Source organism: Phascolarctos cinereus, unplaced genomic scaffold, assembly GCF_003287225.1.
Source record: "Phascolarctos cinereus isolate Bilbo 61053 unplaced genomic scaffold, phaCin_HiC Scaffold_2;HRSCAF=192, whole genome shotgun sequence".
NCBI classification, from domain to species: Eukaryota; Metazoa; Chordata; class Mammalia; order Diprotodontia; family Phascolarctidae; genus Phascolarctos; species Phascolarctos cinereus.
Window position 1 is genome coordinate 144,660,779 of NW_027555625.1, and position 26,904 is coordinate 144,687,682.

Below are 26,904 nucleotides of genomic sequence, written 5' to 3' on the forward strand. Positions count from 1 at the left end.
GACATCTGAGCAGAAAAGAGACTAGAGTAGGGAGAGGTTTGAGTCAGGGAGACTAAATTACAGTCTACTGAAATAGTCTAGGAGTGAAAAGACAAGGGCCTGTACCTGGGGCAATCAAAAAATGAAGATGCAAATGACAGGACTGGGCAACAGATTTGATATGGGGGTGAGAGAGGGAGAAAGGAGCCAAAGAAAAACCTAGCTTTCAAGCCTGGGTGGCTGGTGGTCCTCTTGATAATAAGTGGGGAAGTGAGGAAGAAAAGAGAGTTTGGCAAAAAAGATAAGTTCAGTTTTAAACAGTTTGAGTTTACGATTTCTACAGGACATGTGTCTTGAGATGTCAAATAGGCAGTTGAAGATACAAGCCTGGATTGAGATCAAGACAAAGGCTAGATCTGGGTAAAGAGATCTGAAAATCACCTGCAAAAAGATGATGACTGAATCCCTGGGAGTTGATAAGCTCACCAAGCAAAATACTATATAGAAAGAAGATGACTCAGGACAAAGCCTTATAGAGTACTCTCTTTTCTGCCACTTTACCAATGTTACTCACTAGTGAAGCAAAAGGGCATCATAAAAGACTAAGGACAATTTTGTATTTTTATTTGATTCATAGGTTTCCATTGCTAAACAATTCATCACTAAATGGTCAATCTACTGGTGATGAGCCTCTGCACTTCAACAGCCTAGTCTTCCAAAAGGAGATTGGTTGGTTGTTGTCCTTCATGCTCGAAGAGGACCAAAATGATATCATTATGTTGGGGTCAATGTACAGTTTGTCTGGCTGTGGTTGATCAGACCAATGCAAGCTTGGAAGGCTCTACCACAGGTCAGGCACAAACAGTCCTGAACATCCAGGATGAAAATGACTCCACATTTGCACATCTCATGTTTCTTTTGAGTTACTGCAATTGTGCTTTGTTCCCAAAGCTCACTGCCTTCTTTGATTCAGATACTCCATACTAGACAGTCCTGTGACAGTGACTCCTGTATCTCACAAAGTGCTTCAGAGAGACCTTAAGGGTGTCTTTGTATCACCTCTTCTGACCTCCATGTCAGTGTTTGCCTCTAAAACAGTCTTTTAGGAAAACATACATTTGCATTTGAACAACATGGCCAGCCCATCAGAGTTGCCCTCTCTGCAGTAGAGTTTGAATGCTTGGCAGTTCAATTTGAGAATGGATCTCAGTGTCCATTAACTTATCTTGCCAGGTGATCTTCAGAATCTTCCTAAGACAATTCAAATGGAAGTGATTCAGTTTCCTGGCATGGTGCTGGTATATGTCTAGGTTTCACAGGCATACAATAATGAGGTCAGCACAATGGCTCTACAGACCTTCAGTTTGGTAGGTACTCTAATACCTCTTCTCTCCCACACTTTCTTTTAGAGCCTCTTAAACACTGAGCTAGCTCTGGCAATGCATGTGTCAGCCTCATCATCTATGTGGACATCCCTGCAAAGTATACTGCCAAGGGAAGTAAACTTATCTACATAATTCAAAATTTCTCCATTTGCTATAGCCAATGGCTCTACATATGGATGATATGGTGTTAGCTGGTGGGGCACCTATGTACTCTTAGTATTAATTGTCAGGAGGCCAAAGTTAGAAAAAGGAGGACAGAATCGATCCATACTCTATTGCATTTCAGCCTGAGAGACTGCATTGAATGCATAATCATCTAAGAACAAAAGGTAGCACACCAACTTTCCCTCCACTTTAGTCTTGGCTTGTAGCCTTTTCAAGTTAAATAATTTACCATCAGTGTGGTAGCTGACCTTGAGACCATTTTTGTCCTCATTGAAGCCATCTGACAACATTGCTGAAAACATCATACTAAAAAGCATAGGAGTAAGCACACAGGAAAGCACGACGGCATCGTTTGTTATCCAGAACCCATGAAAGCAACTGATGTATGACACTGATAAACTTCTCCAGGCAACCAATTTTGCCATAATTTTCAGCAAGCTCTCATGACGGACAGCATCAAAGGCCTTGATCAGATCAACAAACAATGTGTACAGACCTCTGTTCTGCTCCATTTTTCCTGGGGTTGTCAGACATCAAACACCACACTGACCATTCCTCCACCCTTTCTGAAAGCCACACTGGTTTTCAGATAGATGACTATCTTCCAGGTGAAAGATAAGACTATTCATGTGAACTCTGAAAAGAATCTTGCCAGCAATGACTAAGAGAGAGACTACCTGTGATTGTCACAGGACAACATATTTCCATTTCCTTTATAGAGAAAGGCAATGAAGGCATCCTTGAAATCCTATGCCCCAGGACCTCCTGCCATATAACCCAGAATATTTTAGTCAGGATTTATATGAGCAATGAATCCTTCTGCCTTGTAAATCTCAGCTATAGAATCTACCACATGCTTTGCCAGAATCTACCACATGCTTTGCCATATGAGATAAGTCTAATGGCATTCAAAAACTCTTCTTCAGTCAGAAGTTTGGCTAGAGAGGGATTGACTTCAATCTGAGGCATACAATCAATGACTCTAGTGATGGTGGATGATATGATGACAAAGAACATTATGGAAGTGTTCCGCCCATCTCTCCAGGATCATGTACTTATCACTAATCAATGTGGCTCCATCAGGAGTTCAGATGCACCACAGGTCTTTGGCCCACAGATAGCCTTCTGGGCATCATAAAAGCACTTTAGATTGTTATTATCAATGTAAAACTGAATTTCATCTGCCTTCTTAAGTAGTCAAGGATCCTGTATCTTGCTAAGCTTTGCTTGAACTATACTTCTGATAAAGTTAAACACCACCTTGTTAGAGACAAACTATCCTGCTAGTAAAACCTGTGGAGTTCTCGTTTTTTGTTTAGCAGCTTCTAAATTTCCCCAACATTTTCATCAAACCAATCTTCATGTCTGCAAATGCTCTGACTCAGATGAGTACATACAGTGTTGTACACCATATCTCTGAAAGCTGCCCATTCTTTCCTGCTCCACTGCTGCCAATTGTGTGTTGGCTCAGCTTTTCCTTCTAGTTAGCAACAAATTATTCAGCTAGGAGAAACACTCTAATAAACACTCTAATTGACATTAATTCTTCTGATATTCTTGCCTTGGAGCTACTGTTTTTGTTAAATGCAGATGTTTAGCTTGGAGAAGATAAAATCATGAATGGTCCAACACTGCACCACACATCACCTTAGTCACTTTCATATCCTGTCTCTTCTCCTTACAATCACCTAGTCTATTAAATACCAATGTTTGCTGTGAGGGTGCATCCATGAAGTTTTATTTGCTTTTATGTAAATGGAAGACAGTGATGGTGATAAGAAGGTCATGAGATGCACAAGTTCTCAGTAGTAAGTGATCACTACTGCTACAGTTTCTGATTCCATTCCTCCCAAGGATCTCTGCCATGTTTGATAGTCTGGAGTTAAAGTCACCCAGAATTATAACCTTGTTCTCCTTCAGCACACAAGATGAGGGTCTCCAATCTTCATTAAAATTTACTTTAATCTCATCAGGGTTCATTATGGTGAGAGCATAGCCACTGATGATAGTGGCATGGCACTTGCCTGCAAGTAGCAATCACATTGTCATGAGCCTGTCATTCACTTCTTTTGAGAGGCACACAAGACTGTCGACTAGATTAGGTTTGATTGTGAAATCTATGCTAGCTTCATGGCACTCTCCATCACTGTGGTCACTCCAGAAAAATGTGTATCCAGTTCTGACTTCAATAAGCTAGACTTCATTTCCCAGCCTTGTCTCACTCAGTGATGCTATCTGGATGTAATACCTGTTGAGTTCTCTCATAAGAGCTGCTCATCTTTCAGGTTTACTAGAACTGTCTTCACAAAAGGTTTGGTACATTTTGTTAGTTTGTTTTGACCAGAGGGTAGGATCCCCACCTGCCATGGTAAATAAAACAGGATTAGGTTAAGTGAAGCAGACAATTTTTAGGTCATCTTTTCTAACCCCTTCCTCCCTGAAGGAGCTGAGCAGCACGGTCCTTAACCCTGTGGCCTGGGCTGCTTGTGAGTAGGGTTGAGATTGCAGCTCCCACTTTATCTTCACCTGCTGCTTTATCACTTGACTTCTCGCTACAGGACTTTGAGATGGGTAAAAATGGTAAAATAATATGGGTGATGTCTTGATTCACGCATAAATTGGACTTAAGTTAGGCAGAGTTGCATAAAGTCATCAGCCTCACTCTTCCAGAGTCATTAGAGTCCACCAGCAAGACAAAAGTCGAGACAACTGGCGATGGCTCAGGATTCAGCAGATTACCTTGGCATCTTTGAAATCTAACCAAGTTCTACCACTCCATAGTTTCTGCTTCTGCCACTTCATGGCTGCTGAAATAAATCATTCTCATTTGCTCATTCCACCAGGGGAAGACTTCACATGCTTGGGGTAGACACCACTTACTGACAAGTTTGAGGGCTGTTGATTACTCTCAACCTGATTCAGTCCATCTGCCAAAACGGTTTATTGGGATGTGGCTGCTACACCTGCTACAGCTTCTTGGAGCCACAGGTAAAGAGTTAGATAACCAGGCGGACACCAACGGTGGAAAGCAGCCCTGAAAAGGGCTTGGCAGCTCTCACACCAGAGGTACTAGTCTTCCCTGAACATTCATACACCCTCTACACTCAGAAAGCAGGTATCATTGTTACTGAGACTGTGCTTGAAGGTCATTGCCATTTTTGTCTCTCTCTGTAGTTACCTTAATGAAATTCACTAAATAATTTTGAAGTACAACTAACTTACAGTTTAATTTATTGACTTTTTACATTCATAAATCCCTTTCTCAAAAATGACTACTTGTACAATAAGAACTGAATTTTCCTACTTTCCTTCTGGCTGTCATACATAAAAATTCATATACACTTGAGAGATAAGACATGAAGAATTACTTTATAGAATTAAATTGGTATCAGTTATGTCCTCTACCACATTTTAAACTAAAGACAAATAGGTGAAAATAGATCTCTTTATTATTTAAATCAGGATAGATACTAATCTGTAAGTAACTAACTAACAGTTTCTTAAAGATAGCAGCAGTGAACATCAGTGTATTCTTACCTACAATAAGGGAGTTGATTACTTCCATTGCATGACCTTAAAATATTATAAGTTTTAATTGGGAATTAAAAATTCCTCTGATGTGACAGTATATGTATGTATATGAATAATTCAGAACCATATTTGTCTCAATTTAAATGCGGGGTTTTTCAAATCATGTATTTTATTTTTTCTTGAACAATTCAATGCTTATATAGGATACTTTTGTAAGGCATGCATAAAATCTAGATCATATTAAAATATTTATGGTATCTAAGACATCCCCCCTACCCTGCCACCACCAAAAGCAGCAAGTAAATGGATTTGGTTATTATCTGGTTAGTAATCAAAAAGTGAGTAAAAGTGTATTTTTTGTATAAAAAGGTTTTCTGTCAAACTTGTAAGTGGTCAAATATTTTTTAAAGTTTGTAAAAAACTACATAATGGATGAAAAAAAATTTCACTGAACTTGTTATAGGATAGGTATGGAGGTTTTTGCTACCAAGGAACTGCACTTCTGCACCAAATGTTTACTGAGAAGGCTATATTACCATTTAGGTTACCATTATCTACTAAGGTCAGTGACTACACTAAAGTAAAATGATTTCTCAGTACAGAGTATCAGATAAAGACCCCAAGAAACACAATCGAATTATACCTAAATGCAACTGAAGGAGAATTTTAGATGAAAAAGTGGCATACAAATAAGAATCTACCGAGTAACAAGGATTATATTCTGGTATGCATTAAAAAACACAGGGGCAAAATGCCCATGCTTATATTTCATAAACTATTTTCACTTGTGATCATGTGGAACCTACTTGATCTTTCTAGGCTTCATCTTTCTTAGCCAGAAAATGGGAAGGTTAGACTAGACAACTTATAAGGTACTTTTTTTAAAAACTTTTTTATTTTTAAGAAATTTGGGTTAAGTGACTTGCCCAAGGTCACACAGCTAGTAAGTATCAAGTGTTTGGTCTGAGGTCACATTTGAACTCAGGTCCTCCTTACTTCAGGGCCAGTGCTCTATCCACTGCGCCACCTAGCTGCCCTTAAGGTACTTTCTATATCGATATTCAAAGATCCTATAAATTATCCTTAAAAAAATTTCATTCTCTAACAAATGTAAATGGAGTCAAAATCAAACATGTATAATAAGTTCTAATACTATATGCGTAAACAAAGACCCGAGCTTTTGAGACAAGAACTCACTATTTGACAAAAATTGCTGGGAAAACTAGGAAGTAGTTTGTCAAAAACTAGGTATAGACCAGCATCTCACACTGTATACCAAGGTCAAAATGGGTACGTGATTTAGACATAAAAAATGACATCATAAACAAATTAGGGGAGCATGGGATATTTTCCCTGTCAGATCTATGGATCTGGTTGGTTGCTCTTTGTTCTCAAAGAGGACCAAAATAACATCACTATGCTAGCTAGAGTCAAGTTACACTGTGTCCCACTGTGGCTGATCAGACTATTACAAGCTCAGAATGCTCTACCACAGGTCAGGCACAAATAGTCCATGCGAACATTTGGGGTAGATTCTCTAAATTTCTGCATCTTGTTTTTTGGTGTTTTTTTTTTAGCTACTTCAATTCTCCTTTGCCCATAGAGCACAGCACCTTCTCTGATGTGTCTCCCATGTCATACAATCAATTCCAAAGTTAAGAGGCACCATGAGAGTATCCTCATATTACTTCTTCTGACCACCATGTGAGCGCTTGCCCTATGTGAGTTTTCTCCATTAACTAGTCTTCTTGGCAAACATACATTTTGCATTCAACCAACGTGACCAGCCCGTCAGAGCTGCGATCTTTGCAGGAAAGTCTGGATGCATGGTAGTTTAGTTCAAGAAAGGACCTCATTATCTGGTATCTCATCCTGCCAGGTAATCTTCAGAATCTTCTTAAGACAATTCAAACAGAAGTGATTCAGTTTCCTGGCATGGTGCTGGTATATGTCCAGATTTCACAGGAATACAACATTGAGGCCAGCACAACAGCTCTGTAGACCTTCAGTTTGGTAGTCAGTCTAATACCTCTTCTCTCCCACACTTTCCTTCAGAGCCTCCCAAACATTAGGCTAGCTCTGGCAATGTGTGCATCAACCATGTACATCCCTAGCACATAACTACCAAGGTAAGTGAATTTATCCACAGCATTCAAAACTACTCCACTTGCTTTAATTGATGGTTCCATGCATGGATGGTGTGGTGGTGGCTGACAGAGCACCTCTGTTCTCTTGGTGTTAATTGTAAGACCAAAATTAGCACAAGCAGCAGAGAACTAATTCATACTTTGTTGTACCTCAGCTTCAGAGAGGCTGCATCGAGCGCACAATCATCTGCAAACAGAAAATCACGCACCAACACTCCCTCCACTTTGGTCCTGACTTAAAAGCCTTTTCAAGTTGAAGAATTTACCATCAGTGTGGTAGCTGACCTTGATGCCATGTTCGTCCTCACTGAAGGTATCTGACAACATGGCTGAAAACATCACGGGAAAAAGCATGGGAGCAAGCGCACAGCCTTATTTCACTCCATTGGTGGCTGGAAAAGCATGAGAGCACCATCCATTATCTAGAAGTCGGGCAAGTATGTCATCATGAAACTGACGTACAACACTGATAAACTTCTCCAGGCAACCAAATTTTGACATAATTTTCCATACGCTCCATGGCTGACGGTATCAACGGCCTTGGTCAAATCTACAAACATTGTGTACAGACCTCTGCTCTGTTCCTAGCATTCCTCTTGGAGTTGCTGGGCAGCAAACACCATATCGACCATTTTTTAGCCCTTTCTGAAGCCACACTGGCTCTCAGGTAGATGACTATCTTCCAGGTGAAGATCAGCCTATTAAAGAGGACTCTGGCAAGAATCTTGCCAGCAATGACTAAGAGAGAAACCTCTCTGTGATTATCACAGGACAATCTATTTCCTTTATCTTTATAGAGATGGACAATGGAGGCATCCTTGAACTCCTGGGGGATAACCTCCTCTTGCCATGTAACCTGGAAAACTTCAGCCAACTTTTATGTGAGCAGTGGACCCCCTACTTTGTAAATCTCAGCTAGAATAGAATTAGCACCAGGTGTTTTGCCACAGGAAAGGAAACTAATGGCATTCAAAACCTCTTCTTCAGTTGGAACTTCAGCCAGACAGGGATTGACTTCAACCTGAGGTAAACAGTTATTGGCTTCAGCACTCATTGATGATGGTCTGTTGAAAACATTATGGAAGTGTTCAGCTTATCTCTCTGGGATCATGTCCTTATCACTAATCAATGTGGCTCCATCAACACTGAGTAGTTAAGGTACACCATAGGTCTTTGGCCCATAAGTAGCCTTCAGGTCATTATAAAAGCGCTTTGGATTGTTACTATCAGCATAAAACTAAGTTCCATCTGCCCAGCATCTCTCTAAGTTTCACTTCTACTTTTTTTTTTAAGGCAATTGGGGATAAATGACTTGCCCAGGGTCACACAACTACTAAGTGTCAAATGTCTGGTCTGAGGCCAGATTTGAATTCAGGTCCTTCTGACTTCAGGGCCAGTACTCTATACACTGCGCTACCTAGCTGCCCCTCTACTTTACTTTTGATGGAATTAAATGATGCCTTCTTAGAGACGGAGTTCTTGTTTTTCATTTAGCAGCTTCTAAATTTTCCCAGAATTTTCATCAAACCAGTCTTGATGTTTGCAAGTGTTCTGAACCAGACAAGCAAATGCAGTGCTGTACATCAACTCTCTGAAAACTGCCCACTTCTTTTCTGCTCCACTGTTGCCAACTGTGTGTTGGCAAGTTAGCAACAAACTTTTCCCGCTCAAAAAAGAGCTTTAATCTGTTGACATTAATTCTTCTAGTAGTCATTTTGCACTGGGGCCACTGCTTCTGTTGAATGCAAATATTTAGCTTGGAGAGGATAAGTCTATGGTCAGTCCAGCACTCCGCCACAGATCGCCTTCATCACTCTCATATGCTGTCTGTCTCTTCTCTGTACAATCACATAGTCTATTAAATGCCAATGGTTGCTGTAAGGGCATATCCACGAAGTTCTATTGCGTTCAGGTAAACGGAAGACAGTGTGCATCATGAGATGCACAAGTCTTCAGTAGTAAGTGACCATTGCTGCTGCTGCTTCTAATTCCATTCCTCCCAACGACTCCCTGCCAAGTCTGATAGTCAGGGCCTACTCTACCATTAAAGTCACCCAGAAATATAAGCTTTTATACTCTTTTGGTACATTGATGACAAGGGTCTCCAGATCCTCAAAATTTTTCTTTGACCTCATCATGGTTCATCACGGTAGGAGCACAGGCATTGATGATGGTGGGGTGATGTTTTCCTGCAAGTGGCAATCACATTGTCATGAGCCTGTCATTCATTCCTTTTGGCAGGCATATAAGCTTGTTGATTAGATTAGTTCTGATTGCAAAACCCACACTTGCTTCACAGCACTCTCCTTCACTGTGGTCACTCCAGAAAAACATGTATCCAGCTCCAAGTTCAGTTAGTTGGCCTTCTTTTGCTAGCCTTGTTTCACTCAGGGCTGCTATCTGAATGTGATACCTGCTGAGTTTTCTCACAACAAGAACTGTTTACCTTTCAGGTCCACTGGATTTTGTGTTGTCTATAAGTGTGCGCACACGCCATGTACAGATGGTGAGTGGAATTGTCTTTGCTGAAGTTTTTGTACATTTTTTTGTGTTTTGACTACAGAGTGGGATGCCTGCCTGCCATGGTAATCAGGCCAGGGTTGGGTAAGAAGACAATTTTTAGGGTACCTTTTCTAGCTCCTTCCTCACACCAGGAGGTGAGCAGTGTGATCTTTAAAAGTCTGCTCGGATATCCAGGGGGCTGCCAAATCCCACTGCTGGTTCCAGTGAGAAGACAACCCTATGCGTGGGCCGCCTGCGTGCAGGGTTGTGACTACAGCTCCCAGTGTATCCACACCTGCTGCTTCTTCGACTTGCCTGTCACCACAGGACTTTGAGATAAGTAAAAATAGTATGGGTGATAACTTTTGATTCGTGCCTAAATTGGATTTAAGTGAGGCAGAGTTGCACAAAGTCATTGGCCTCACTCTCTCTTCCACAGTCAACACAATCCAGTGACAAGACAAGAGTCAAGATGACTGGTGATGGCTCAAAATGCAGTGGATGACCTTGGCCTCTTCAATGTCTAACCAAGCTCTAAGTGCTCCACAATGCCTGCTTCAGCTGCCTTCATGGCCATTGGAAAAAACTTTTCATCTGCCCATTTCACCAGGGGAAGTCTTCACATGCTTGGGGTAGACAACCCCCTAACTCACCAACAGGTTTCAGACCTCTCAGTTACCCTCAAACTGGTTTAGCCCATCTGCTGAAACAGTTTACCAGGGTGTGGCCGCTGCACATACTACTGCTTCTTGAAGCCACGGTGAGAGTTAGGTGGAACAGGTGAACAACAAAGGTGGAAAGAATGGATAAGGGAAGAACTCATGACCAAACAAGAGATAGAGAGCAATGGATAATTTTGATTATATTAAAAAGTTTTTACACAAAAACTGCCCAATGCAACCAAGATTAAGAGAAAAGCAGGTAACTGGGGAAAAAAATTTATAGCAAGTTTCTCTGATCAAGGACTCATTTCTTAAGTAAATAAAGAACTGAGCCAAATTTTAGGTCATTCCCCATACAAGTCATTCCCCAATTGATAAATGGTCAAAGAAAATAAACAGGTAGTTTTTAGAAGAAGAGATCAAAGCTATCTGTTGTCATATGAAAAAATGCTCAAAATCACTATTGATTAGAGAAATGCCAATTAAAACAACTCTGAGATACCACCTCACACCTATCTGATTGGCTCATATGACAGAAAAGGAAAATGACAAATGTTGGGGGGATGTGAAAAAACTGGAACACTAATGCACTTTTGGTGGAGCTTTAAACTAATCCAACCACTCCAGAGAACTATTTGGAACTAGCAAATCATGCATATACTTTGACCACTATATCACTACAATGTTTGTATCCCAAAGAGATTAAAAAAAAAAAAGGATAAGGATTCCTTTTTTAGGGAGGATATATAGGGACATATGTATGTGTATGTGTATATATATACACATATACATAATCATGTATATATACATGTATATACATATGTAAAAAATATTTATAGCAGCTTTTTTTGTTGTCGTTGTAACAATGAATTAGAAATTGAGGAAATGCCCATCACTTGAGGAATGGCTGAACAACTTGTACTATATGACTGTGATGGAATACTACTGTCCTGTAAAAAATGACGAGCAAGATGCTTTCAGAAAAACTTGGGAAGACTTATATGAACTGATGCGAAGTGAAGTGAGTAGAACCAGGAGAACACTGTACAAAGTAACAGCAGTATTGTATGATAATCAACTGTGAATGACACAGCTATTCTCAGCAATACAATGATCCAAGTCAATTTTAAAGAACTTATGTTGAAAAATGCTATCCATTTCCAGAGAAAGAACTGATGGAGTCTGAATGAAGATCAAAGCATACATTTTTAACTTTAACTTTTCTTTTTTTTTTGGTCTATTTTCTTTTGCAGCATGGCTAATATGGAAATACGTTTGCTTGACTACACCCATATCATTTATAGCAAATTGCTTGTCTTCTCAAAAAGGGGAAGAATTTGAAACTCAAAATTTCTCAAAAAGAATGTTAAAAATGGTCTTTATATGTAATTGAGAAAAATTTAAAAAGTAAAATATCTATACATCAAAACATTCTCTGTATAAAAAAGACCAATAACCAACATGCAATTCATAAAGACGGTAGAGACTTTAATTAAGGTTTCACTGAGTATAGATTTAGTTGTTAGTTACTAACACTATTATTAAGGAGAGACAAGTTGCATGCTTGCATTCAAGTCAATAAGCTTAGTTGTATGACATAAATAAATTCATCATTTAAATCATTAGGAAAACCAAAGTATAAGAACACACTATGGTGGCAGATTATGATATTAAAATAAGCTCAAACATCAGAGTCATAGGACCTTGGATCTAGAGCTAAGAAGCACCTCTGAGGATCTCATATTCCAACCCTCTCACTCTACAGTTAAATAAACTGAGGCCCAGAGATATTAAATGACTTTCCCAAGGTCACATTATTAGTAAGCATAATGTGGGATTTGAATGCAGATTTTCTGAATCTAGAGCCAGTGCTCTTTCAACTAAACCAACAGTTATGACTTGATTATATAAAAATATCTATTTTTTTTCATTTATTATTCAGGTTACATTAAGTGTTCCTACAATCATTACCATTTTTAGTCCAACTTTAATTCCTGACATCACAGAACTAACCTGAAATATATTAAAATTCCATTCTTAAATTTCAATGTCAAAGCAGAAAAAATTCACAAGCCCCCAAACCTCCCTAATTTTCCCATGAGAGGGAAAAGCTTACAAAACTAAATTTAGCTCTCAGCATTAATAACTGAACAGATGAAGAACTTAAAATGATATGATGGTAAGAATCACAAGCCCATGATAAAATTTTGCAGAAACTGAACACTTATAAAATATTAAAACCTGGAATCACTAAGTGATTTTCCAGAAACTATACAGATGAATCCTAGGTTGTGACCAGCTGAAGGGGTTTATGGGTAAGTCTGCATCATTCCAGCAGTTCCCCATTCCACTTAATTCTGAGTGAAGTGCCACTTGACACTGATTGTATACTGGGCAAGGATGATACTGGCAGAAGTTCTAGTGATGGAAACCTGGCTATCAGTACATAATTTCACTGTATTAACAATTTTCACCTAAGCCCTATTCATCAAAAAAATCACTGATTTTGCAACTTTGATGCCTAATTATGCAGCCACTTAAATCACTCGGAATGGTGAGTCCATGAGAAGCAATCTGAGTACATGTGACAAACACGCCCAATAGTCTTTCACTTCAAGAGAGCTGCATTAAATAAATGCCAGTGAATTTGGTGTTGCCATACGGTGTTGCCATTACAGTGCCAAATTCATGGTGCTTGGTTAACTCTAAAGGTGGTTCTTTCAGGCCAGAGTTGAGATACATGGACAGAGGGGTGAGGGATGAAATGTGTTGTCACTGACTATGCTATTCCTTTCCTGATGACCTGCAAAGATGACTGGAGAGTTGCAGGGGTTGGGCCAGAATAGGGCGATCATGCCCTTTGAGGGAAAGGAGGAGAAAACTCCAACATGACCATGAAGATTTGTTTGATACACTCAATGATAGATGTGGGATGCCAGCAATAGTGATGGACTGCTCTGTTGAGTTTGGTAGCCATCAGTCAATAAGCATTTCTTAAGTGTCTACTCTGTGCCAGGCACTAGGCTAAGCACATATTCCTCTGCTACCTGGAACTGAGCCCCTATATTATCTCTTATTTCTTTATTTTTGTATCCTTTTTTCCCCCCAAAGAAAGAATCACACTAGTTAGCAGGGACTATAAGCCTTAGGGGTGATGGGGTAGCTGGGTCCACTTGGGGCTGTACCATTGGTCACAGAACTATTGATGTCGTCTGTTTGTCAATGATCACAGGAAAAATTTTAAAGATGGCACTGGTGGGTCCAGTAACAGAGTAATTATCCTCTCAGGACAATTCCCTTATGAGATGGTGATATACTACTCTCTTTATGAATCTTTTTTCACAGATTCTTCTTACTTTTCATGTTACCAACTTCCTTTTCATTCCTAAGCAGCCAGATGGTTACTTTTAATTCACTTTAAGTCACACTGATGTCCATGTTGAGTAGTGTTCTGAAAATTTAGACTTAGTAAAGTGTTCAAGTCTTTGACCAACACAGGTATGAGGAGAATGAGGGGGAAAGGGGGGAGCAAGTAGGAAAGGGAAGGATTGGGGTAAGGATGGAATAACAGAGGGTGGGTGGGAAGGGTACAGTCAAGAGTAGGCAGAAGAGGAAGGAAGAAGAGCCATTCTGACCTGCTAGAGAGCAGGTGTTTGACCTGTAGCTCTTGCTGGTCTGGATAATTACAATTTTCTATATAGTTAAAGATTTAAATGTAGTATATAAATTTGGGATATATGAAAAAAAATTCAAATAAAAAAAGGAATTAAGTTTGTAAAGGATGTTACAAAGAATAGAATCAGACTTTTAAGGCTGGATAGATAGGATCTTAAGAGATTATTTACTCCTATTTACTCTTTAAAGGATGAAGAAACTGAAGGCCAAGGAAATGAAATGACATTCCCCAAATCACACAGTTATTTAGGATTTATGATTGGAAGTGATCTGAGACAGATCACTTTTTAGTGCAATAACCTCATTTTACAGACATAGATACTGAAGCTCAGAGCAATAAGGTCTCTTGCCCAAGGTTACACAAATAGTGGCAAAGCTTGAAGTAGAACCCAGATCCTCTGTTGACAGATCCAGGGCTCTTTCCAAGATATCACACTGTCTCTGAGCAGTGATTCAAACCCAGATCATCAGATTCCAAGCCCAGAGCTTTTTCCTATGTGGAACACTGCCAAAACCACAAAATTTTAAAAATGAACGAAGGGAAAATATATATTTAAGATTTATTACAATGTGAAATTATCTCCCCAATGTAAACAGCGGATACTTTATGGTAAAAAAAACTGAATCAAGTATTTTTAAATACTTTACATGGAAGAGATTCGGCATTTGGCCCAAAAGAGGCTCTCAAATGAGCTAAAAGATCTTTCCTGTTTTATAAAATTCTCAGAATACTATTTCAGGGCCCTATTTAATATTAATTAGGGATTATAATACAACTGACATTGGTAAAATGTTCACAATATAATGACATCACTTCAACTGATGCCCTATTTATCTCTCTTCAAGAAAAGGCCAACAACTACATGAGTGGCTAGGCTTGACCATCTTTTAAACCAAGAATAAAGCTAAATGTCTGAGATGCGTATATACGACCACATACAACTTGTTAAAAGGATATTGCATCTAATGAAGAAAATGATCAAGCATTTATGTAAGTTCTTATGATAATACCTACTCTTTAGAACCAAAAAAACTTATGTTTTCAACTTAAATGTGATATTAATAATCAGAAATTTAGTTAAGTTCAAAATATGTGAAAAGAGAGATGGAAAAGGAAGCCAGATAAAATTGAAAATTTACTCTCTGGCATGAGAGAAGCAACTAAAGTAATACTTTGCTTATTACTTCATGCTCATCAGATGAATCATTTGAATGTTTCTTCAGACTTCAGACAACGCATACTTCTTTATTTAAATTTAGATTAAGCAACATATATCAGTAATAGTTATTTTTACCCTTCCCTATAGAAGCACAGTAAAATGAAAATAAATGAACTTACAGAAAATTATTGGGTACTTACACCACTGGAAAGGAACTGAGCATACTTTACATGAGGAGGGGAAGTCAAAATGCTTCTGGAAGTGTGTCAGCGTTATTTACCATTCTGCAGTATAGAGACAGAAAATTCAGAAAGAATTAACATATACTCAAAAGCATTTTACTTTACTTTAAAAAGTGAATTACATAAGGATGATCTCAATGTAAAACACAGTCAACTATGTTTCAAATAAATTAGTTTGTCACTTTACATGGGAACATTTGGTTGAAGAATTTTTTTAAAAAATCACCTTTCAAAGACAAATTAGGTTATTTACCCTTCTAAATTACTCATTTGGGAAAAAATGTCCTTAGAGTTAAAATTACTACAATCATAATACGCTCAATTATAAGGATAAGAGAGATATTATTTAAACCTGCAGTATAACACACAGTACAGTACTGTTTACATATGTTCGCTCAAAACTTTTGAAGATGAGAAATTTACATAAAGGCATGATAGTAATATATTTTTAAATTTTATGCCCATCTCCCAAGTCTATCATCCCCTTCCAATTCCCTCTGACTTCCAAGTCCTATCATCTACTAGCTTCCAACTTATTCTGACTTCTTTTTCAAAGCAATAAATACTGGGCTCACAGCCTTATTCTTCACTTCCAATTCCTCCTAGTCACCTAGTCTTGCAACTTAGGTGTGTTATCCTCAACTCTTCATCTTTCTCACCCCTCCATATCCAATCTACTGCCAAGCCTGCTCATTTTACCTTCATAACTTCTCTCATAGACATCCCCTTCTCTCACCACCCTGGTATAGGCCCTCATCACTTTCTACATGGACTATTGTTTATTTTTTTCCCCTTTTTCAAAAAATTATTTATTTTAGTTTTCAACATTCACTTCCATAAGATTTTGAGTTCTAAATTTTCTCCTCCTAACTTTCCTCCCCCTCCCCAAGATGACATACAATCTGATATAGACTCTACTTATACATTCATATTAAATATTTTCACATTAGTCATGATGTAAAGAAGAATTAGAACTACTGGGAAGAACCATGAGAAAGAAGAAACAAAACAAAACAACAAAAGAAAAGGAGAGCAAATAGCATGCCTCCATCTGCATTCAGACTCCAAACTTTCTCTGGATGTGGATAGCATTTTCCATCATAAGTCTTGGAGTTGTCTAAGATCCTTGCATTGCTGAGAAGAGCTAAGTCTACCAAAGTCAGTCATCGCACAATGTGGCTGTTATTGGGTACAATGTTCTCCTGGTTCTGCTCATTTCACTCATCATATAAGTCTTTTCAGGTTTTTAAACATGTTGTAGGATTATGGTTCTTAACCCACTCTGCTATCCACTTCTGTTTTCTGGGAGAGTTCAACCCGTTCACATTCACAGTTATGATTACTATATGTATCTTTCTCTCCATCGTATTTTCCCCAGTTTGTGCTTTTCTCTTTCCTTTTTCCCTTTCCCTCCTTGTTAGAGGACACTGCCTCCCTCAGTCTGCCCTCACTTTTATCAGCTCCCTTCCTTTTCTTCTCCTTTCCCCTTATTACTTCTTCCCTCCCTTTCCTTTCTCCTTCTACTTCCTATACAGTAAGTTAGATTTCTATACCTAAACTGATTATGTTATTCCCTTATTGAGCCAAATCTGATGAGTAAGGTTCAAACAATGCTCATCTCCCTCCCTTCTTCCCCTCTACTGTAATAGGTTTTTGTGCCTTTTCATGTGATGTAATTTACCCTTGTCTGCCTCTTCCTTTCCCCTTCTCCCAGAACAATCCCTTTTCATCACTTAATTATATTTTTATCATCACATCAAAGTCAACTTATACCTATGCCCTCTGTCTATGGATACCCTTTTAAATGTCCTAATAACAATACAGTTAATCTTCCCTTCTAGGGATGTAAACAGTTTGCCCTTATTAATAACATGTTGTTGTTTTTTTCCTTCCTGTTTACCTTTTAATGTCTCTCTTGAGTCTTGTATTTGAAGATCAAATTTCCTGTTGAGCTCTGGTTTTTTCATCAGGAAGGTTTGTAAGTCCCCTATTTTGTTGAATGTCCATCTCCTCCCCTGAAAGATTATGCTCAATTTCACTGGTAGTGATCCTCGCTTGTAATCCAAGCTCCTTTGCATTACAGAATATCGTTATTCCACACCCTCCAATTTTTTAATGTAGAACCTGCAAGGTCTTGCGTAATCATGACTACAGTTCCATGATATTTCAATTGTTTCTTTCTGGCTGCTCGCAGTATTTTCTCTTTGAATTGGTAATTTTGGAATTTGGATACAATATTTCTTGGTGTTTTCAATTTGGGATCTCTTTCAGAAGGTGAATGGTGGATTCTTTTGATGGCTATTTTACTTTCTGGTTCTAGAACCTCAGGGCAATTTTCCTTGATTTCCTGAAAGATGCTGCCTAGGCTCTTTTTTTCATCATGGTTCTCAGGTGGACCAATAATTTTTCAATGATCTCTCCTGGACCTATTTTCCAGGTCAGCTGTTCTACAAATTAAGTATTTTATGTTTTCTTCTATTTTTTCATTCTTTTGTTTCTGTTTGACTGATTCTTGATATCTCATAGAATCATTAGCTTCCACTTGCCCAATTCTAATTTTTTAACAAATCGTTTCCTTCTATTAGATTTTGTACCTCCTTCTCTATTTGGCCCATTCAACTTTTTAAGCAGATCTTCTCTTCAGTGAATTTTTGTGCCTCCTTTGCCAATTAGCCTAGTCTACTTTTTAAGGAATTGATTTCTTCAGTGTACTTTTTTTTCTCCCCCCAATTTGGCCAATTGTATTTTTTAAGGACTTGTTTTCTACAATCAATTTGTGTCCTCCCTTTTTCAAACTATTGACTGTCTCTTCCATACTTATTTCCTTTTCCAATTTTTCTTCTACCTTTCTTATTTGACTTTTAAAATCCTTCTTGAACTGTTCTAAAAAAGCTTTCTGGGCTTGGGACCAGTTCATATTCTCTTTTCAGGTTTCAGATGTGGGTATACTGACAATGTTGTCCTCTTCTGAATTTGTACCTCGATCTTCCCTGTTCCCATAATAAGAATCTATGGTCATTGTCTGTTTCTGCTTTCTGCTCATGGTGTTTGCCTATTTCCCAGCTTTTAAAGTTGGGCTCTCCTGCTGGAGGACCAGGGGCACTGACCCAAGCTTACTGTACTGGAAGCCTGGGACCTGGTCACTGGCTTTGTGTGCTGGGGCCTTAAGTGCTGGCCACTGGAGGCTGTAGGGGTCTGGCAGCTTATCTGGCACTGAGCTGAGGTCAGTAGCACTGGAGTTCTTGGGTGGGGAGGCTGGCCCCTGGAGGATGTCCTGCATGGACTACTGTAATAGCCTGCTGGCTTCTCTCCCTGCCAGAAGTCTCTCCTCACTCCAGTCTACCCTTTATTCAGATGTCAAAGCTGTCTTCCTAAAGCACACGTCTGTGTGACTATGTGACTAAGTGACTATGTCACTCCCCTATCCAATAAACCCTAGTGGCTTCCTATTACCTCCAGAATAAAATATATTCCTACTTCATTGCATCACCCCTACCTTTGCAGTCTTTTTATCTTATGCTCCCAAACCCTTTATATACTCTTCAATCCAGTGACACTGGCCTCCTTATTGTTCCTCAAACAAAATACTTCATCTCCTAACTCCAGGTATTTTTACTGTCTCCCATGCCTGGAATGCTTAGAATATTTTCAGGACTAAGCTCAGATGTAAACACTATCGGGAGAGTTTCCCTTTTCTTTCACTCTCTAAATTAAAATGTTATTTACTTATTTGTGTACCTGTCATATCTCCACAACAGAACATAAACTCCTCTAATACTCATACCAGTGCTTTGTACATTGTAGGTGTTTAAAAACGGGGGAGGGTGTTGAATAAAATTAATATCCAACACTGATCTCTCCTCCACAAGGACTTTAGGTGTTACAGCTACTTAAGAGATCAGTGAAGTAGAATATGAATTACAAATGTTCCCAGAGTGAACTATGGAAATGTAAAGTAGACTAAAATTCATCACACCCATTGCTATATACACTGTTAGTTCAGACCCATTCCATGATACTCCAGAAAGAAGGCTAATACTGAATTTCTTGAAGATAAAGTTTTTGTTTTCTCTTATCAAAATTTAATAGAATTAACCTCCTTCTTTTTCCCTTCCCTTCTCTTTCAACAGAATATTAACAAAATACACCTAATTTTCTTTTTTTAGTTTAAAAAATTATTTTTTTAATTTTTAACAAGTGTTTTTAAAACTTTGGGTTACATATTTTCTCCCTTCCTCCCTCCCCGCCCACCCTCATTGAAAAGGCAAGCATCTCAATACAGGTTATAGATGTATAGTCATGCAAAACACTTCCATAGTAGTCATGTTGTGAAAATCTAAGTATATTTCCCTTCATCCTATCCTAACCCCCATTTATCCTATTCTCTCTTTTGACTCTGTCCCTCCTTAGAAGTGTTTGCTTCTGATTATCCCCTCCCCCAGTGTTCCCTCCCCTCTATCTAGCCCCTGCTCTCTTATCCCCTTCCCCCCTTATTTTCCTGTAGGGTAAGATAGATCTCCATACCCCATTGTGTATGTTATTCCCTCCTTAAGCCATATCCTATGAGAATAAGATTCACTCATTCCCTCTCACTTTCCCCCATTTCCCCTCCACTGTAAAAGCCTTTTCTTGTCTGTTTCATGTGAGATAATTTACCCCATTCTACTTCTCCCTTTCTCCTTCTCCAAGTATAATCCTCTCTCACCCCATAATTTTGTTTTCCAGATATCATCCCTTCATCTTCAACTCACCCTGTGCCCTCTATCTATCTATTTATCTATACACACATATAACTTTTTTCCCCTCCCACTACCCTAATACTGACAAAGGACTCATAAGTTACAAATATCATCTTTCCCTGCAGAAATGTAAACAGTTCAACCTTAGTGAGTCTCTTATGATTTTTCTTTCCTGTTTACCTCTTCTATGTTTCACTTGAGTCTTGTATTTGAAAGTCAAATTTTATATTCAGCTCTGGTCTTTTCCTCAAGAATGCTTCAAAGTCCCCTATTTCACTGAATGACCATTTTTTACCCTGAAGGATTATACTCAGTTCTGCTGGGTAGGTGATTCTTGCTTGTAATCCCATCTCCTTTGCCTCCGGAATATCATACTGTATGCCCTGTGGTCCCTTAATGTAGAAGCTGCTAAATCTCTAATCTTCTCATTGGTCCATTGACTGGGTTTAACTGGATGACCTCTAAGGTTCCTTCTACTGCTAATAGCCTATTCTTTTGATTTTATTAAGACATTACAAACCAAGAAGACTTAAAGCAAGGTATTAATCACAGATTCTAAGGGCATTACAAATCAAATACTCTTCTCCTAATGTGTTAGTCACCAAATGCTTCAGAATGAAATCCTTTCCTTTCAAAAGAGAATTATCATCTCAGTAAGTGATACTGGAACTGAATGAATGCTTTATATGAATAAAGGTAGTAAGGCATAATGAAAAGAATGTTGGATATGCAACATGTAATCAATGATAAAAAGAAAAGACCAATATACACCAAAATATTTATAGTATAGCAGCAGTGCAGAACACAGCCCAGGTGAATAAGGATCCAAGGAGTCAAGTCAACAAACATTTATTAAGTACTTGTTATGTGCCAAGCTGGGAATATAAATACGAGCAAAATAAAAACAGTTTCTAGCCTCAAGAAGTTCACATTCAAATGGAGAAGTCAACACGTAACTAGAAGATAAAAAGCTGATGGGGAAATACAGGAGAGATAGTGGAAAAGTACAGGGACTCAGGAACCTAGCCAGAAGAAAAGTGAGTGCGCATGGCTGTCCTGGGCACTTCCTCAAAACAGAGGTTCCAGGAGGAACTCACCAATCACAAAAGGGGTGGGTCTTAGGAGCCAAGACATAGTGAAGGGTGAGAAGGCTGCTGGGAATCTAAAACTGTGGCTTAACTTCTCACCGGCATGATTGCTGGTGCTTTGGTTTGAAGGGTAACACAACAGTCACAGTGTTACCCTCCAAACAGAACAGAAAATCAATTAGCCTACTATCTTCCAATCACTGTGCAGGTCATTAGAGAATCAAGGACAAAGTATATAGTAATCCCTAGGTACAAGGAACTTATATTTTAATGGGAGATAATAAGTACACATATATAGCATATATATAAAGTAAATAAATACAAATATACACAAAAAAGTTAAATACAAGGTAGTTTTGAAGGGATGGCACTAGCAGTTGAAGATCAGTAATGGCTTCATGTAGAAAATGGTACCTGAATTACATCTTAAAAGGTAAAGAGGAATTCTGTGATGTACAGATAAGGAGGGGGTACATTCTAGACATGCTGGAAACAGAGAAGGCCAGTTTGACTGTATCTAGGTAGCACAAAAACCTAAGTAAAGTCCAATGAATCTGGAAAGATAAGAAGAGGGGACAGGTTGCATAGTATTTTAAAAGTTAAATAATGGAGTTTTTATTTTTTCCTAGTAGCAATAGGAAGCCATTGGAGATGAGAACACACGTGCCCAGGGAATACAAAACTCAGTGGTTTAGCACCTCCTAAGTATGTTCTCTAGTTGTCTGTTTCACAGGGTAAAGGAACATCAGAAGCAAAGTGGATAATGCCCAGGATGAAGATGAAGACGAGAAGACCAGGGAAGTGCAGAGCCAAGTGGCTAAGGTCCCCAGTGGTATGATAAGACTAATCAGGTTAAACTGTCCCCAAAAGTCCCAACAGGTGCCATTTTTATTGCACAATATTTCTACTTAGAATGTATTACTTTTACCTAACAACATTTTTAAAAGTGCAGTTATTATAATGTAACATGGCTGATTATTTAGAAGAATCTAATTTTATCCAATTATTATCTATCTTGTTTGTTTTTAAGAATATAAACTCTACAAGAGAAAAATATGTACAGTGCTTAACATACATATACTGCAAATAAAGAAATCACTTCCTATCTGCATGATCATCAGCAGCTATGAGGAAAATATTCAGGCTTACTCATATATTGTTCATGTGCTTCAATACCTACAATTTAGCTGAATAATCATTTTACCAAAGAAAACAGATTGTAAGAGCTAAATGGCTAACCATATAGGACTTATATAAATATAAATTAAATCAGTGGTAAATTGAGAAAGGGATATAATATCTCTTGACTTGGATCTACTAATTTATTCACTGCACAGATGCTCAGAATCTTTCCAAATAGACTTTATCTGAACCAGTCCAGATAAAGATTTTTTAAAAATTAAGTCTGCCATGTGGAATTTGAATGCCAGATGTTGCTGACTCATATCACTAGCAATTCTAAATTACTATCTAAAAAGGGGAATAACTCTGTTAAGTCAATGTTAAGGTTATAAATTAGATACAAGACAGGAAATGCTGAAGTCTAAAGCTCTCATATTAATATGTACATATTGCATATGACTATATACATTAAGACAGGCTAAAGTGTCTGATAATGAATAATGCTACGTACAAAATGTTCAGGGTGAAGTTAGAAACCTTTTATATTTGCATTTCCTGACTTCTAGCATTTAAATTTCATTTTTAATGGAAGCTACCATTTTAGCTAATGTCCTTGCTGCTTTAAAAAGTACTAAACTTAAAAGAAAAAAAAGCAAGAGTGAAACTCTACTAAACATGCTGCTTATCTATCTTTTGAGTAAAAGCACCAGCATTAAAACCACAGCTATATAATCACTAGTCTTTTTATGAAGATGTATCAAGTAAAACAGGTGCTGACTCATGTTACCCTGAGCCACTTAAATTCTTTATGGCTTATGCCACCTCATTTAAAAAAAAAACTTAAAAAAAAATCAAAGCACAGTTCCCCAAAAGTGAAGTTTACTAATTCATTTAAAATGAACCTTTAGATCTTTATCACATATTTTTATCCTATTCTCCTTCTTTGAGGATAGAAGTTGTTTTCCTATTATGCAGAAAATACAACTATTAAACCAATAAGCAAGTAGACTGCAAGTGTAAGAACTGATTTTCCCCAGCTGCCTAGATTAGGAAGTTGAGACAAGTAATGGTCAAAAACCCAAAACAGTAAAATCAAAGCAAAGTCCTTTATGCTAGCACTCCAGTATAACAGTTTAGAGGCGCTTAATGATTGCAACAAAAAAAAATGCATTAAAAACATTTGCAGGGGCAGCTAGGTGGCGCAGTGGTGGCGCAGTGGATAGATCACCGGCCCTGGATTCAGGAAGACCTGAGTTCAAACCCGACCTCAGACACATAACACTTACTAGGTGTGACCCTGAACAAGTCACTTAACGCCACTGCCCAGCCAAAACAAACAAACAAACAAACAAAAAATCTGCAGATTTGCTATGAAAGGAGGAAAGACTCTGTTGCAAACAAAATCAGTACTGTAAACAATCAAAGATGTATCTATGGGCAGCAGTTTTGAGCTACATAAAATAGGTTTTAGTTAGGCAGGATGGGTACACGAGAATTTTATATAAAGCAGAAAATAAGGTAATGAACAAGGTAAAGAACAGATGACAGAGGAGAATATCTATAACAGGTAAAACAGGAAACTAGTTAGTTAAACACCACAGCTATAGCAGATATCTCAAGCTGCAAATTTACAGACAGAGCCAGAAATAACCAGTTAACACTGGGGCTACAGTTGATATTTCACCTGATTTTGTAGACTTTAGCTAGTTAGATAAATATCCATGAGCACTTCTGCTTGGTTTGACTCCAGAGAACCTCATGCCCCATCCAGAATAAGCTAAACAACTGAAATCTCATTATCATACTGATTGACTCAGTTTTTGATACTCAACACTTTGCAAATACCCTCAGTAGTCTCTCTTCCCTGATTGGAGGGTTGAAGGGTAGACCACTAACCTTCTCCCAAGGGCTGGGATCTGACCTTTCCAGGTAACTGTCCATGTTCCATCATCATTTCTTGAGGGCAGGTCTTTCTTTTCCTTATTCGTACGCGCGATGCTTAGTGCCTTGCAGTTGTTGTTGAGTAGTTTTTCAATTATGTCCGCCTCTTCATGATCCCATTTAGGATTTTCTTATCAAAGATACTGCAATGGCTTGCCATTTCCCTCTCCAGCTCATTTTACAGATGAGGAAAATGAGGCAAACAGGGTCCAGTAATTTGTCCAGGAAGAAAGGAGAAACAAAAGAGTGGTATACATGCTAATTTCAGTCATTTTTCAGTTGTGTCTGACTCTTTGGGACCTCATTTGGCATTTTCTTGGCAAAGATACTGGAGTAGTTAGCCATTTCTTTCTCCAGCTCATTTTACAGATAAGGAACTGAGGCAAATAGGGTTCAGTAACTTGCCCACGGTCACATAGCTAGTGTCTGAGGCCAGATTTCAACTCAGAAAGATAAATCTTCCCTGATTCCAGGCCTAACACTGTATCACCTAGCTGCCCCCATGTTTAATGAATTGAACTGAATTCCATGACCTCTTTATCTTAATCCAATGATCAATCAAGGAACATTTATTAAGTACCTACTCTGTGCCAGGTACTGTGCTAACTACTGAGGATACAAAAAGAGGTTAAAAAAATAGCCCTTGCCCTCAAGAAGCTTATAATCTAATGCAGAAACTATACAAGAATATACAAACAAGCTATAAACAGGACAAATAGGAAATAATTAACTGAGGGAAGGCACTGGAATTCAGGGGTTTCGGAAAGGCTTCCTACAGAAGGTGGGATTTTAGTTGGCTGAACAAGTTGTGGTAAATAATTGTAATGGAATATAATGGAAATGTAATGGAATACTCTTGTGCTATAACAAATGATGAGCATGATGGGTTCGGAAAAACCTGAGAAGACTTATATGAACTTATGCAGTGAGCAGAACCAGGAGAATATTGTATATAGTGACAGCAATAACATAATGATGATCAAATGCGAAAGACTTACTCTCATCAATACAATAAGCCCAAGACAGTTCCAGAGGACTCATGATTAAAAATGCTATCCACCACCAACAAGAGATCTGATGAACTGAGTGTAAAGTGAAGCATATTTTTTCACTTTTGCTATATTTTTTGCTTTTTATTTTTTTTTACATGCATAATATGGAAATGTTTTGCATGACTTTACATGTATAATTGATAACACATTGCCTTCTCAATGGATAAGGGAGGAGCTGGAAGGAAAGAGAAAATTTGAAACTCAAAAAAAAGTTTAAATGAATATTAAAAATAAATTAATTTTTTTAAAAAAGGAAAATATAAGTGAAAGAATGGGGATGACAGAGGGAATCATCTTTTGGAGGAGATGAGATGGAATGGGATCATTTGAAAAAGAGGGGTTATCCTTGGTAATGAATAAGGACACTTCATCATATGAGAAAGGGTTGTGAAGGAGGAGAAAGTAGCAGAAGGCATATTAGTAAATGAGGAAGAGGAGAGAAGAGTGAATTTGTGGTGAATGACCTCAATTTTTTCTATAAAATAGGAAGCAAGGTTCTCAGTTGAATGAGTAGGGGAGTAGGAGCCACAGTAGGTTTGAAAAGGCATGAAAAGGTTTGGAAGAGCCATTATGGATAGTGGGATAGTGAACTGGTAAGGGAGATACAGTAGGACTGCTGGCAGTGGTGAGGGCCTAGTTGGGTTCTATAACATCAATTTGTACTAGGCTCAGAACAGCTGTATGATTATCTCCACCTTCATTCAGCAGCATATGTGTAGAAGAAAAGGTGACATAAGACATGAGTGATCCCAGGCTGAGGCTTGGCTAGGTAGAACTGATGATACAGAAAGGGGGCTAGGGAATCAAGAAAAGACAATGTAGAATGGAATTGTTTCAACAAGGAATCAAGATGGGGAGAAAAGGAGAAAGTAACTAGTGCAGGAGAGATGGCCTGTGAGAGAATTTAGGGGTCAAGGGATTGAAGGTCACAGGAGGATTGGAGGGAGATGAAGAGTAGGGTTATAAAAAAGGAAGGCAGAGATAAAGTTGAAAAGCCAATAGACTACAGTCAGATAAGGGAATTTCAAAATTCTTGAACATAAAAGGTGCTTTTGTGGGAATTATAATGAATAAAAACAACTTACTGAGAATCTCTTGGAATCCTTAGCTTCCTACAAGTTTCTGTTCAGCATCACCTTCTCTAATGAGGCTCTTCCTGATGTGCCTCACAGTATCTGACTAGAGAGTAAAGCCATGAATTCCAAAACCTCAATTGAAGGAGGGCGCTTGATTCAGAACATCTCATTTGTCACTGGCTGTACTACTTTGGGACTTGTCTGACTTTTCCACTATGCTTCTTATTAGGTACTTTCCCCCTCCCCCATTTGCTTTTCAGTTTCTTTTTTATGTGGTCTTCCCCCATCAGATCGTAAGCTCCTTGAGGGCAGGGACTGTTTTTCATTTTTGTATTTCTATCCTCAGAGTTTAGCACAGTGCCTAGAACATAGTAGTCACTTAATAAATGTTTACTGACTGACTAGGACTATCTGTGCTCTCCACATGGTCCCCTATAA

The 26,904-nt window shown here is 38.4% G+C and overlaps 1 protein-coding gene and 1 pseudogene across 7 annotated transcripts in view; both read right to left on the reverse strand.

Annotated features, from left to right (window-relative positions):
- HMBOX1 (homeobox containing 1) overlaps window positions 1–26,904 on the reverse strand; it is a 218,412-nt gene that overhangs the window by 136,410 nt on the left and 55,098 nt on the right. For 5 of the 7 annotated variants that reach the window (XM_020988851.2, XM_020988824.2, XM_020988819.2 and 2 more), the window contains exon 2: window positions 15,407–15,490. In XM_020988851.2, the coding sequence (XP_020844510.1) occupies window positions 15,407–15,429 (23 nt within the window). In that variant the 5' untranslated portion in view covers window positions 15,430–15,490. Of the gene's footprint in view, window positions 1–15,385; window positions 15,491–17,348; window positions 17,464–26,904 lie in introns of those variants that run through there. The other 2 variants (XM_078149658.1, XM_020988833.2) reach the window with 2 other exon arrangements.
- Window positions 13,092–13,970, reverse strand: LOC110210172 (poly(rC)-binding protein 2-like; annotated as a pseudogene).